This window comes from Amblyomma americanum, chromosome 1 (genome assembly GCF_052857255.1).
Source record: "Amblyomma americanum isolate KBUSLIRL-KWMA chromosome 1, ASM5285725v1, whole genome shotgun sequence".
NCBI classification, from domain to species: Eukaryota; Metazoa; Arthropoda; class Arachnida; order Ixodida; family Ixodidae; genus Amblyomma; species Amblyomma americanum.
The window spans coordinates 309,598,866-309,611,343 of NC_135497.1; the positions used below are offsets into that span (position 1 = coordinate 309,598,866).

At 48.4% G+C, this 12,478-nt stretch overlaps 1 protein-coding gene across 1 annotated transcript in view; it reads right to left on the minus strand.

The window, feature by feature from the left end:
- Positions 1 to 477: 477 nt before the first annotated feature.
- LOC144120044 (uncharacterized) overlaps positions 478 to 12,478 on the minus strand; it is a 92,342-nt gene continuing 80,341 nt past the window's right edge. The window contains exon 4 of the mRNA XM_077652519.1: positions 478 to 787. Within this exon, the coding sequence (XP_077508645.1) occupies positions 478 to 787 (310 nt within the window). The remainder of the gene's footprint in view (positions 788 to 12,478) is intronic.

Genomic DNA, 12,478 nt, shown 5'->3' on the forward strand with positions numbered 1-12,478 from the left:
GTAGAGGTGAGAAAGCATGTGTTTAGCCCGTTTGGCTCATGGTTTTGCTTTTCTCGGTCGTCGGCCCGTCTGGCGACGATATTAGACTCGGGTTGAGCTCTGTTCGAGGTTAAGGTGATCTGATCTGTTCGCGCCGCAGATGGACGTTGATAAATACGACGATGCGCACTGCGCAGCGAGAGAGCGGGTTTTAGTTTAACACGAGGCATGATTTGCTACTGCTGAGGAATGAACGACCGAGCGTCCGAGAGACGTACGGGCGACTGCATTGCGTCGATCCTTTTTGTCGCGTATCGGCGATGTGGCTGTACAGCGTATTTTAGGTCGCTTGACAACCGACGTGCGTGAGTTCTACTGCCGGCTTCCTGATTTCGTTTTCGTGCTATGGAAATTGCCGGACACCCTGCCATTATACAAGGCGCACCAACGCGACCCAGGACTTTTAGTTGTCTTCGCTTGTGGGATTATATAGGCTCTTTACTCCGAGGAGGAGGAACCGGGGTCCTTCTGTGAAGAGGAGGAGGAGGTAAACTTTATTGAAGAAGAAGCGTTAGGCGCGGCTTGGGGTGGTGAGGCCTCTCCCCGTAAGCTTCCAGTGACTTTACTCCCCGCGGCGGGCTCCTCTTCTAGGCCGAAGCAGATGGCCGACTGGCGATGTCGTTCGGCGACCTGTTCGGCCCGTCCCGTGACTGCAGAGTCGAACCTACGGGCCCGAGGCGAGCTGAGCAGCGCAGCCACCCACTGCGATTGGGTCGAGAGCTGCACTCTCTCCGATGGCTTGTCTTGACTACATGGATATGGGACCTGAGCTGTGACTCGATCTAGTCGAATTTATCGGAATTAATCAGAAGCGCTCCACTTCGGCGCTTCTCTTTGCCTTCTCTTCTTTCACTCCCTCTTTCACCCCTTCCCGCATGGCAAGGCTGAAGTGTCCATCGAGAGTGAGACATATACTGCCCCCTTCTTCCTCATAGCGATTTTTACTGCCGCGAAAACATTATTTTTTAAGCTGCACACATCAACGCTGCCTGTAAAAGCATGACTTCATGCAAAGGAGATGCTTGCGCGATGGATGGTGAATTGTCACTTGTGCAATACACCAGAGACAATTGACCATTGTTTTGTTCTGTGCATTGATGCTATCTTCTTGTGGGACATTTTGCAACGAACAATTGAGAAGGACATTGACATCACACCCTACAGTGTTCGTTTTTTGCCCGCAGAGAAAAGCAGAGCTGTGCCATATGATCTATTTATGTTTCTGGGACTGTCTCTGGAAAAGCCGCATGATGAAGCGCCACGCCGATTCACCGCGGTCGTCGAAATCTTTGTTTAATAATAATTATAATAATAATTGGTTTTTCGGGAAAGGAAAATGGCGCAGTATCTGTCTCATATATCGTTGGACACCTGAACCGCGCCGTAAGGGAAGGGATAAAGGAGGTAGTTAAAGAAGAAAGGAAGAAGGAGGTGCCGTAGTGGAGGGCTCCGGAATAATTTCGACCACCTGGGGATCTTTAACGTGCACTGACATCGCACAGCACACGGGCGCCTTAGCGTTTTTACTCCATAAAAACGCAGCCGCCGCGGTCGGGTTCGAACCCGGGAACTCCGGATCAGTAGTCGAGCGCCCTAACCACTGAGCAACCGCAACGGGTGTCTTTGTTTCGTGAACAATGCGCTTTCGTGCGGGGAGTATAAGCTGCCCAGCAAGAGCCGCCTACCTGGCTCCCCTATCTGGATGCATGAGTGAGCCTCCTAGACTTTTGATGTTTTGGAAGGAGCGTTCACGCCAAGGTAAGGCGGGCTGGCGTTTTGTGGCGTCACGGTGCTTAGAATTTTCTTTTCGGCACTCGATGGAGACGAAATACTAGAGGCCCGTGTATTGTGCGATGTCAGTGCACGTTAAAGAACCCCAGGTGTTTGGTCTAAATTTCCGGAGCCCTTCACTACGCCGTCCCTCAAGGCCTTAGCCGTTTCGGGACCTTAGCCCCCATAAACTAAACCAAATATTTTCGGCACTATATCCATGCAATAAGCAAAACAAAGGAAGTAGCGTAGGCGTTAGAACGCTCGACTGCGGAACGGAAGGATGGTGGCTCGTGTCCCATCGTGCACGAAGTTTTTTTTCCATACTGAGTGGCTGAAGAGCGTAACGGAAGGACGCACGGACAGACACGGTCGCGAGCATGAACCATTAAAGGCTTTCGCATTAATACAACGCACCCTCTGTCCGCAAACCTCTTGGAGACCAACCATCAAGAGCACTTCGTCAAGCCGGGGTTCACAGCGTCTCCTATCAGTCACTAAGCTAGTTTTAACAGCTAACACAGCGAAAAAGAGCCAGATGTTTTCATTCGCAATAATTTGTCGTTTTACTACACCCGTTGAGTCATCATCGCCTGTAACTGGCTTTTGCCCCGCACTAATACTTTATTTTAATTTTCATTGCTTTGTTACGCAAAATTCTTTTTTTTTTTTGGAGCTGTCCCTTTCTTTTATACTTAATGGGTTTTAGCAATTTGTAATTAAGCAGCGCAGGAAGTGAGGCTTTTATTATTTTTATGAGATTCTGCAGACTAAAATAAACCAAAATGAAGCATGGAGATCATTGTGCGGGGGCATTTCTGTTGCTGCGTATGTAACCCGTTTTTTGGTCTTTATGATGACCACAGTTTGGCCAGGAGCGGGCTAGCACCATAAAATTATTACACTGAAATTCGTATTGAGAGATGGCAAAAATGAAGAATTGAAGAAAATACAAGCTGACCCCGGTTGTACTAGAAACTATGCTAAGCGATAAGCACAGGTTGTACCTGCAGAAAAATACGACGCAGTGAGAAGCCGCATTTTCGGATATTTATTCTTGAGAATGTTTGGTCCAATTGTCAAATTTTCCGGTATATTCTATGCATTCGGCAAATCTAGCATATATGTAGAAATGATGACGGAGATAGCGGTCCCAGTGTGTCAAAAAGCCTTCATGGAACAAGAACGTGCTCAACAAGGGTTTAATAAACGAGGACAACCTTATTAATGCTGTTATAGAGCGTTTCTATCCCTTTCGTTGTCGTGTATAAATAAGGCTGCTTGTCATACACTGGAGATCCCGGAGCAGAGCAACTATATATATAAATTTTTACCTCCACTGCAAGAGTCTGCTCTAAATGCTCCAGTTCTTGCGTGAAATCCCACCACCAGCTTTTCTCCCGAAGAAGAGTACAGCATACGACCCTTGTTTGCAGAAGAGCTTTCTTGCGGTAAAGAAATCGCTAAAAAAAGATGACAAAATTTTGTTTTCTTTTTATTGACACAACACGAGCAAATCCAAGAGAAATCCAAGAGAATCCAAGAGAAAGTGCACCGCTAGTCGTGGCCTATTGATGCGCCCTGCTGTCCGGATAAACAAGGAGCAAAAAAAAAAAAAAGGTGGGAAGAGCTTTTACGGCTGCGCCTGATGCTTCCTTCTAGTTCTACGATGTTAATGATAAACACTATTTAGTCGACTCCAGTGCTCTATCTTAATGAAAATTGTGCTTTCTAGTGTATAATGCCCCTCCATCATGCTGTTTTTTAATAACATTTTTTACTTGTTACTTCCGGGTTATTCGTCACAGGTTAATATTATTGCTATTACCTGAACGGCCTCGATTCACATGCTGTTGTACCGCTGTATAATATGTACTTTTTTTTTCCCTATTTTGTCCTTCCTGCTATGATCCCGATTCGGACAGACAGTATTTATAAACTTATTCCACAAGTCACACGAAGACATGATATCTTTTCTGCTATTTTATTGACACAAATCGAGAAAATACATAGTAGAAAACACTGCAAAATCGTTAAACCACTGGCTGCAATGCCCTGCAGGCCCAAAAAGCAGGTAGAAAATGAAATGGGAAGAGCTTGTATAGCTACGCCTGATGCGTTAGGCGTGACTAGAGAAGTGCAGTATAAAAAATATGTCCATAAAGGCTTAGAGCAATGATGCAAGTGAAAGTACAAGACGATCACTAGGAAAAGCGCGATGAAAAGGCCACGTGACGCAGCGTGGAAGTGGCGCAGCAGTCGCCGAAAACGTGAACGAAAGCACAAGTGCACCCAGAAGGAAATGTCAAACTGGCAAAGGGCGAACGAAAGTGCGGCGAGACACCCTGTACCCTTCACCTCACTCACGCTTTCACGGCATTGTCTCTGCAGATACCAACGACCGGCTGCCTTGAGCACGAGAGTCGCGCTTATCACAACAGTGCATATGGCTATGCCTGATCATTGTTCTACAAAATCCTGCATCGGCATGCTTGCGAGTAATGTCCGGGCAGGGAGGAAAACACGCCACACAAAACACTTTGGGAAGCGCACAAGGCGCAGTTCCATACCAAGAGACGCTCTAAACGGTGAGGTTCAACTGGAGCGCGGACTAGTACTCTAGGCGCTGTTTTCCACCGCGGTTATGACATCCCGCCCTCGTGCAGGCAGCCTCGCCGGAGCCGTGCTGTGAGCCGTTCCCAACCTCACCTCTCTGCTGGAGCATCTCTGTATAATTGGCAGCGGGTGTCGCCGCAGCGCTGGTCCATTGCAGACGCTTCCATGACTCTGACGCTTCGATCTGTCACTGTCCACTCCGCGTCTGAAATTTCTTGCCCGCCCAAAGCAGAAAACGCGTCGGTATAGTCGATGTCGATGGGAACAGCTCCTCTTATCACAACAGTGCATATGGCTATGCTTGATCGTTGTTCTACAAAATCCTGCTTCGGCATGCTTGCTAGCAATGTCCGGGCAGGGAGGAAAACACGCCACACAAAACATTTTGGGGAAGCGCACAAGGCGCAGTTCCGCACTAAGAGAAGCGCTAAACGGTGAGGTTCAACTGGATTCAGGTCAGTGAACTCTGGGTCCTGCTTTCTACCCCAGTTGCGACGTCCCGGCCTCGTGCAGGCAGCTTCGCCGGGGCCGTGCTGTGAGCCGTTCCCAACCTCACCCATGTGCTGGAGCACATCTGTATAACTGGAAGCGGGTGCGGCCGTAGCCCTGGTCCATTGCTGACGCTTCCATGACTCAGGCGATCTGATCTGGCGCTGTACGCTCCGCGTCTGAAATTCCTTGCCCGGCCAAAGCAGAGAAAGCGTCGGTAGATGCGACGTCGACGGAAACAGCTCCTCTGTACTGGCCCAGGCATCCAATCCCGGCTCACCAGGTAGTCCACTTCGCTACCGGGGTCGGTGACAGCACGGCTTCCATGGCGGGCGACCGTGCGTCGGTCTGGGCTGAGGGGGAAGGCGCCGCCGTCGTGTTGGCCACTCACCGCGCCTTTCGCACCCGGTACAAGACGCGGCCATCTTTTTCTCGCCATTCCGCATCAGACTGCAGCTGTTTGTGCACGAGTGGTCGTTGACTGGAACTTGCATGACCGGGAGAGCAGTCGGGCTCCGCGATGTTCCGCTGCCGGCTCGGGTTCGCCCTGCGCCCACGTCTCGCTCTCTACGCTGACCTCCGTGGTGAGGGCGGCCAGCCAAGGTCCAGCGGGGCGTCGCGGCGCAGCACCGAAAGCCAGCGGCGGAGGTGGTGTCGCCCCCACCTCCGCTGCCGAGGCTTCGGCGCAGCGTCAGCGCTCTGGGTGTTCTGCGATTCGCGTGCCCTCGATCGACGTCAACTTCTTTGTCAACGACGCCAGAGTCGCCGGTGTCGCATACCTTCGAGAGGCTGTGATATCAGTGGGTACAGATCTGTCTCTATTGTGTTAATATTCGCCGAGTTGTTGCGCATATTATTGCCACAGCTAGCTTAGTGTTATGGTGCTGATTTTCCAAAGGGGCCGGGCTACATGGCCTTTCTTTTTTGGCATTCGGTTCCGTATTGTTCGTCTACATAAGCGATTCATGGGATGTGGAGTGAGAAAAGTGCCATTTTTGCTTCCACTATTTGCAGACAAAAACTCTTGTGTATCTTACCGCTGAAAACTAGTGGCGTTGCAGGAGTGGCTTTGCGCTTTTCCTGAAAACGTCTGCTTTTTCCTTGTATTTGGATCCAGGTTTAACGCCATCCCGTCCTAAGCGCTAAAATGAGAATGATTAAAAGCGCAGCTGTAATATTGCAGTTTTTGTTTTAGCTCACGTGACCTGAAGTAGACATAAATGTCACAGCAGCCGTTTGACTATACAAACCAAAACCGAAACTGTGAATAAGAATTGATTGATGGCTTTTTTTTTTACAGATCATAGGCAGTGCCTCATGGGAATTTATATTTACTAATCCTTGCGAAACACTACAAAAAACGGACAAAAGAGTCGGTCTCGTATATATTTAATCAAATTGGGAAGTTTATCGGTTGTTGTGTGAAACTATAAGATTTATGGCATAATAATTTTATAAACTGAGTTCTTCTCCAGTACGTACCCGTCTGGCTCATTCGCTCTAGCGTGACATCAGTGGCAAATTGTTTTGGATTTTATTGGCGCCTCAGCTTTGCGACCCATATCAAATGACCTAATTAGCACTGCCGTCGAGCTTGTTGACACGCAGCATGACTATACCAGACATTAAGGATGACCAATTAGAATGATGCTGAGCTATTACCTTCCGCTTTATTCCAAAGTGGTACGTTCCGCCACCTGACCTGTCCCGCACTACCGCCAGCAGAGCGTCGACCAATACAATGTAGCGAGTGGCGAAGTGTCTGTAGCGTTATCTGTTGTGAGTTAGGCCACCTAATCTCTAGGACGTAGAATTCATGTTTAAATACCAAGAAATGCTTAAGGAAGTTCGAGAGAATACATTACAGGCAGTCAGTAAGGACATGTAATGCGATGATGGACGATGGTATTGACGTCGACGTGCGTGCCACCTTTCCTACGATAGCGAAACTGCCGACGATGTTGCTTGGCCACTCTAATGTGCATGGACAGCAGTCTAAGAATGTCAAGCAGGAAAGAACAGTGCAGTCTGGGAGGTGCAGGTCAAATAGGTGCTATAGATATGCGAATTTGTTATAGTCAGACATAACACGCCCTTTGCGTTATTACGGTGACTGTCGGCAGCGTGCGCTCACTGCGATGGTGCCGACAGTCTCGCACTGGATGGAGCTGACTCTTTGAACTCAGTTAACTACTTGAGCTTCTCGCATTGCGCCTCTCTCCGCACAGCCTTTAAAGGGGCACTGAGGGTACCTCCGTCTGAAGTTTGTTCTCAGCAAAAAATGAATCGCTTGTTCTTTTTGCCTGCGTTGACTTGCGTCCGGCAGCAAAACACGCAGTTGTCGGCGAGGAAATTCAAACTCGGTCAGTGGATTCCAACTCGGGGCAAGCTTACCAAAAAAGACGGGTTGCCATCTTTCAAAGTCAACGGTGGCGCAGCGTATTCTCTGCTCTGAGATCCGGTGTCAGAGCACGCATTTCACATGCGAACTCGACAGGTGATGGTGACGCCTGTATTTCGGTTAGTATTCTTTTCTAGCTGATGAAAGCTGTTCTGTTTTCGATGGGAATGGTGCTTTTGGAATTAGAACGCGGTAACCATCAATGCAGGCGAATTTCTATCTCTCCTAGGTGTCACTTCAAAGCAGCGAAATTCAGCCTGCGGAATTCAGTGTCACTTCGAAGCAGCGGAAAGCAGCCTGGCCCACGAGCAGTCATATGTGTCGCATGAGATGAGTATTGTCCTCGGACTGCAACGACACAACGATGTGCGATGCAGCTGCGTTTAAAACAAATCGACAACTATCCGACAAAGCTAAGGCCCAGTAGTAGTAGTAGAAAATATTTATTGACAATTTAAAATTAAGACGAGGGCTTCTGCTGCGTGTGGTATCCTCATTTCAGGACTCCAATCACCTTTGCTGTCTCTCTTCTGGAACAGCAGGTTAGGCTGGATCGTCTGGTAAAGCGTGTGAAATTGCGAGCAAAAAAGAAGCCTGCGCCAGGCCCGCGGTGGAGGCTATGGTGCTCTGCTATAGCTGCTTGACAGACGGGATGATATTGTTTCTTTGTTTTTTGCAGATGTGTGCTGCAGTCGTGAAGGCATGACCACAATATTCCTGTTATAATCATCGGGCGCTCGATAGATCGCAAAACAAAATATCAAAATGTAAACTTGTCGTGCCAAGATGGAAAGGGAAGAGGAGGAAAAAGCGTGAGCTATTTTTTTTTTCAGAGTTTTTCAGGCGCAACAGAATAAAACGTTGCCCGTGCATTCGATACTTGAACAACGATGAGAGACAGCTCTCACTGCGGCAGCTGTTGAGTGGACACGCATATGACGTTGATTTCTCGCCAGCGTTACACGCGGGATCGATTCGAAGCGGTTCGTAGTGCGAGGCAGAATTTATATACTCGAACTAAAACATCACATTTCACTATGCACCGACCAACAAAAGCTAAAGTGACCTCATTTTACTAGACCTTTCTAAAGGATTCGATTGTGTATCACATAAAAAAATGGCCCGGCTTAGCTAAGGTTAAGCCTAGGATGCGAAGCATTACCATTTTTGCTTACGCTTTTCATTCCGCCGAGCTTCCCTGTCTGTACGCGGCATCTCGCTGTATGACTGCCTCGGCGGGAGGAGCGGGGCTCTTTTATAGAATGCCGCGACGACAATCGCCCCCTAGCGGGAGGAGCGGGAGTTAGCCTTGGTGGTCGCGGCCGCGCGGCGACCGTGCGAGTTGAGCCCCGTCTCTCCTCAGCTGGCGTGACGTCAGACCACGTGCTCGGCTGAAGCGCCTCTAGCGGGAGGAGCGGGAGTTAGCCTTGGTGGTCGCGGCCGCGCGGCGACCGCGCGAGTTGAGCCCTGTCTCTCCTCAGCTGTCGTGACGTCAGACCACGTGCTCGGCTGCAGCATCCCTAGCGGGAGGAGCAGGAGTTAGGCTATGACGTCACACCAAGCGTGTCATTAAAGGTCAATGGTGGTCGCGGCCGTGCCAGGCTGGGCTATGGTTGAGCTAAGTAGTGTCCCTATTATGCTTCGCATAAAAATTAGGCCAAGGATCTCGCATTTTTGTTCGTATCTTCATGACTTATTTACCTGCTAGCATTCTTATTAATATGAGGCTTCTTGCTGATGACTGCATACTATACCATGAAATAATTCGCCAGATGAACATGTAACAACTAGCAATGCATTCCAATCGGTATCTGCATGGCACGTTAAATGGCAAATGAGTCTTAATATAAAATCAGCCCACTTACCAATTTACAGGAAACATAATGTCCGACCTATCATGCACTCCAAACAATCTCCCGCTTCCAGCAATTACACAGCATAAACACCTTCGTTAAATTTATCATTGAATAATAAATTGCACTCTCACGTGAACTACATTACGTCATCAGCTCTAAAACGGCGTTTTTTTTTCTCAAGAGGCGCCTTGAGACGCGTTGTTAGAGATTAAATTATTCTCCTACACTTTTATCAGACCCCTACTTAAATATGCGAAAGTAGCCATGTTTCCGTTTATAGATAAACTAAGGAACTAGAGAGAGTTCAAAGTAAAGCTGTAAGATGAACATGTAACAGATGTAAACCGACTCATCCAAATTACTGATCAACACTATATTACTCACGCTAGAGAACCGCGCCAGACTTGCACGACGGAAACACCTTTATCAACTAATGTAAAACATGGTGCGCATAGATCAGTACAAGGTATATCTCAAAGTCATAAACCAGAATAACGCGTCATATGCACTGATAATCACTAGTAGAATATCGATTCAACGCAGGCTGTTTTAGACGTTCATTATTTCGCTAGCCACTAGAGAATGCATGAACTACCAGCATGTGTATCTTGCTCATCTTAAGAAAAAAATTTTGACACATATGAAGCTCATCTGCTAGTTCTACAATGTGAATGATAAACATTATTTCGTTTGATTCAGTGCTTTATTTGTTTTTACTGTATAATGCCATCATGCTGTTTTTTTACATTGTTTACTTGTTACTCTCACGTTATTCGTCAAAGATTGGTATTAGTGCTATTAGCTGAACAGCCTCTGTTCACATACTGTTCCACTGCTGGATATTATGTACTTTCTTTGTTCTCTCTATATTGCCCTTCCTACGATGATCCGATTCAGACTGACTGGCACTATTTCTAAATAAATATAGCACAGAAGTCTCGCCAAGACGATAGCTTTTTCCTGCTCTTTTATTGTCACACACGAGAAAATACACAAAAAAAGCACTGAAAAATTTCAAAACAGCAAAATACACCACTCGGTGATATCCCCTCCAGCCCCACAAAGCCGGTTGAAAACAATGGGAAGAGCTTGTATAGCCACGCCTGATGTCCCAGGCGTGATTAGAGAAGTGCAGTATCAAAAAAAAAAGATATGTCCATAAAGTACTCGAGCAAGGGTGCAAGTTAAAGCACAAAAACGTCAATAGGAAAAGCGCGATGAAAAGGTCACGTGACGCAGCGTGGAAGAGGTTGAGCAGTCGCCGAAAACGTGAATTAAAGCGTAAGTGCACCCAGAGGGAAATGCGAAATTAGCAAACGGTGAACGAAAGTGCGTTGTGACACCCTGTGCCCTTCGCCTCGCGCACACATTACACTTTCACGGCATTGTCTCTGCAGATACCAACAACCGGCTGTCTTGATCACGAGAGTCGCGCTTATCACAACAGTGCACACATTGCTATGCCTGATTGTTGTTGAACAAAATCCCACATCGGCATGCTTACCAGCAATGTCCAAGGTGGTAGGAAACACGTCACACAAAACATTTTGGGACGCGCACAAGGCGCACTTCCACACCAAGAGAAGCGCTAAACGGTGAGGTTCAACTAGATACAGGTCAGTGAACTCTGGGTCCTGCTTTCCACCGCAGTTGCGACGTCCCGGCCTCGTGTAGGCAGCGTCGGAGGAGCCGTGCTGAGAGCCGTTTCCAATCTTGCCTCTGTGCCACAGCATCGCAGTCCAACTGGCAGCAGCTGCGGCAGAAGTGGCTGGCCCATCGCTTCCCCGATCAGTGCTATAATCTGTCAGAATACGCTCCGTGTCTGACAATTCTTGACTGACCAACGCAGAGAAAAAGTCGGCAGAGGCGAAGTTGGCAAAACAGCGCGTCTGTTACGTGCTCCGGCATCCGTTCCCGGCTCACCAGTAAGTCCACTGCGCTACCGTGTCGGTGACAGCAGGGCCTCCTTGCTGTACACGTCCGCGTGGCCCGGCGATGTAGGAAGGCGCCGCCGCGGCCTTGGTTGTTCACCACTCCTTTTTTTCCCAGGGAGGCGACGTGGCCAACTTTTTCTCGGCATTCCGTGTCAGGATGATGTTGCTTGTGCACGAGTGGCCGTGGACGGGCACGCTCATGCCTGGGTGGACCGCCGAGCTCCGTGATGATCCACTGCCGGCTCAGTTAGATGTCGAAGTTCGCCTGCGTCCACGCCACATCTCCACGGCGCCCACACTAGCGATGGCGGTCAACGGAAGGGCACCGCGTCGCCGCGGCGCCGCACTGGAAGCTGGAGCGGCAAAGGTGGTGTCGTCCCCCCCACCTCCGCCGCCTCGGCTTCTAGTGCAGCGTCAGCGCCCTGGGCGCTTGGCGATGCGTGTGCCCTCGATCTAGGGCAACTTCTTTTTCGGCGCAGCCAGTGTCTCTGGCGAGGCACACGCAGTGACGTTCCGCTCGGAGAGTTTTTCTTTTTCAGGGACTTTTAGCAGTAAATTTGGGTAAAAAGGTGGTTTTTCGAAGTTTCATAGAATTTTAGGGGCCAAAATTTTATTCCTTTCTAAATTGTCGGAGTTTCGATTATGGTGCAGGGGAAAAAGGCACCAAAAAAGCGATGTTTGGAAATAATTTAGCCAGTTTAGGATTACGGCATGGAATATCGCTGCGTACACCTCCGAAGGGTTCTTGGGCTTGAGCGAAAATATCGCTTGGATTTATTAATTCTAACTAAATATTGCGGACTCCATTGCCTAAATGGTGTTCACTCTTGAAAGGAAGCCTTGCTGCATTATCCCGGTATATCAATATTCAGTACGTATTTTTCTGCCACTAAATGAACGCTAATTTTACGAATAAAAATATCGCAATTACAGTCCTGAATTTTACTTTTTGCTCCAAGCACGTTCGAGACAATAATGAAAAATGAAAGGAGACACGTGGTGCGGAGAGAGCCCTAACGAAAATGCGCCATCAGTGCTATTGTAGTTCAAGTGTCATGAAAAGGCGCGGCCTCATAGAATGTACGATAACACGTCTGTTTTTATTCGCTTGCGCTCTGGGGGCGTGTTTATCATAGCTTTGTTGTTTACATAAAAGTTCTAAAATCTGTCATACCCATATTGTACTCATACTGCCAACTCTGCCAATTCCCACACTGCCCCACTTCTTCCTGGACAGCCAGCTCTCTTTGTTTGCTCTGGAACCAATGGATCCCCTCCGAAGCAAGCGGTTCATCTCCGGAGTCCTTGCAGTTTAAGCTCCCACGATGAAGGTGTTCTCCACTGCCTACTCATCAGCACTGCTAGAATTTGAA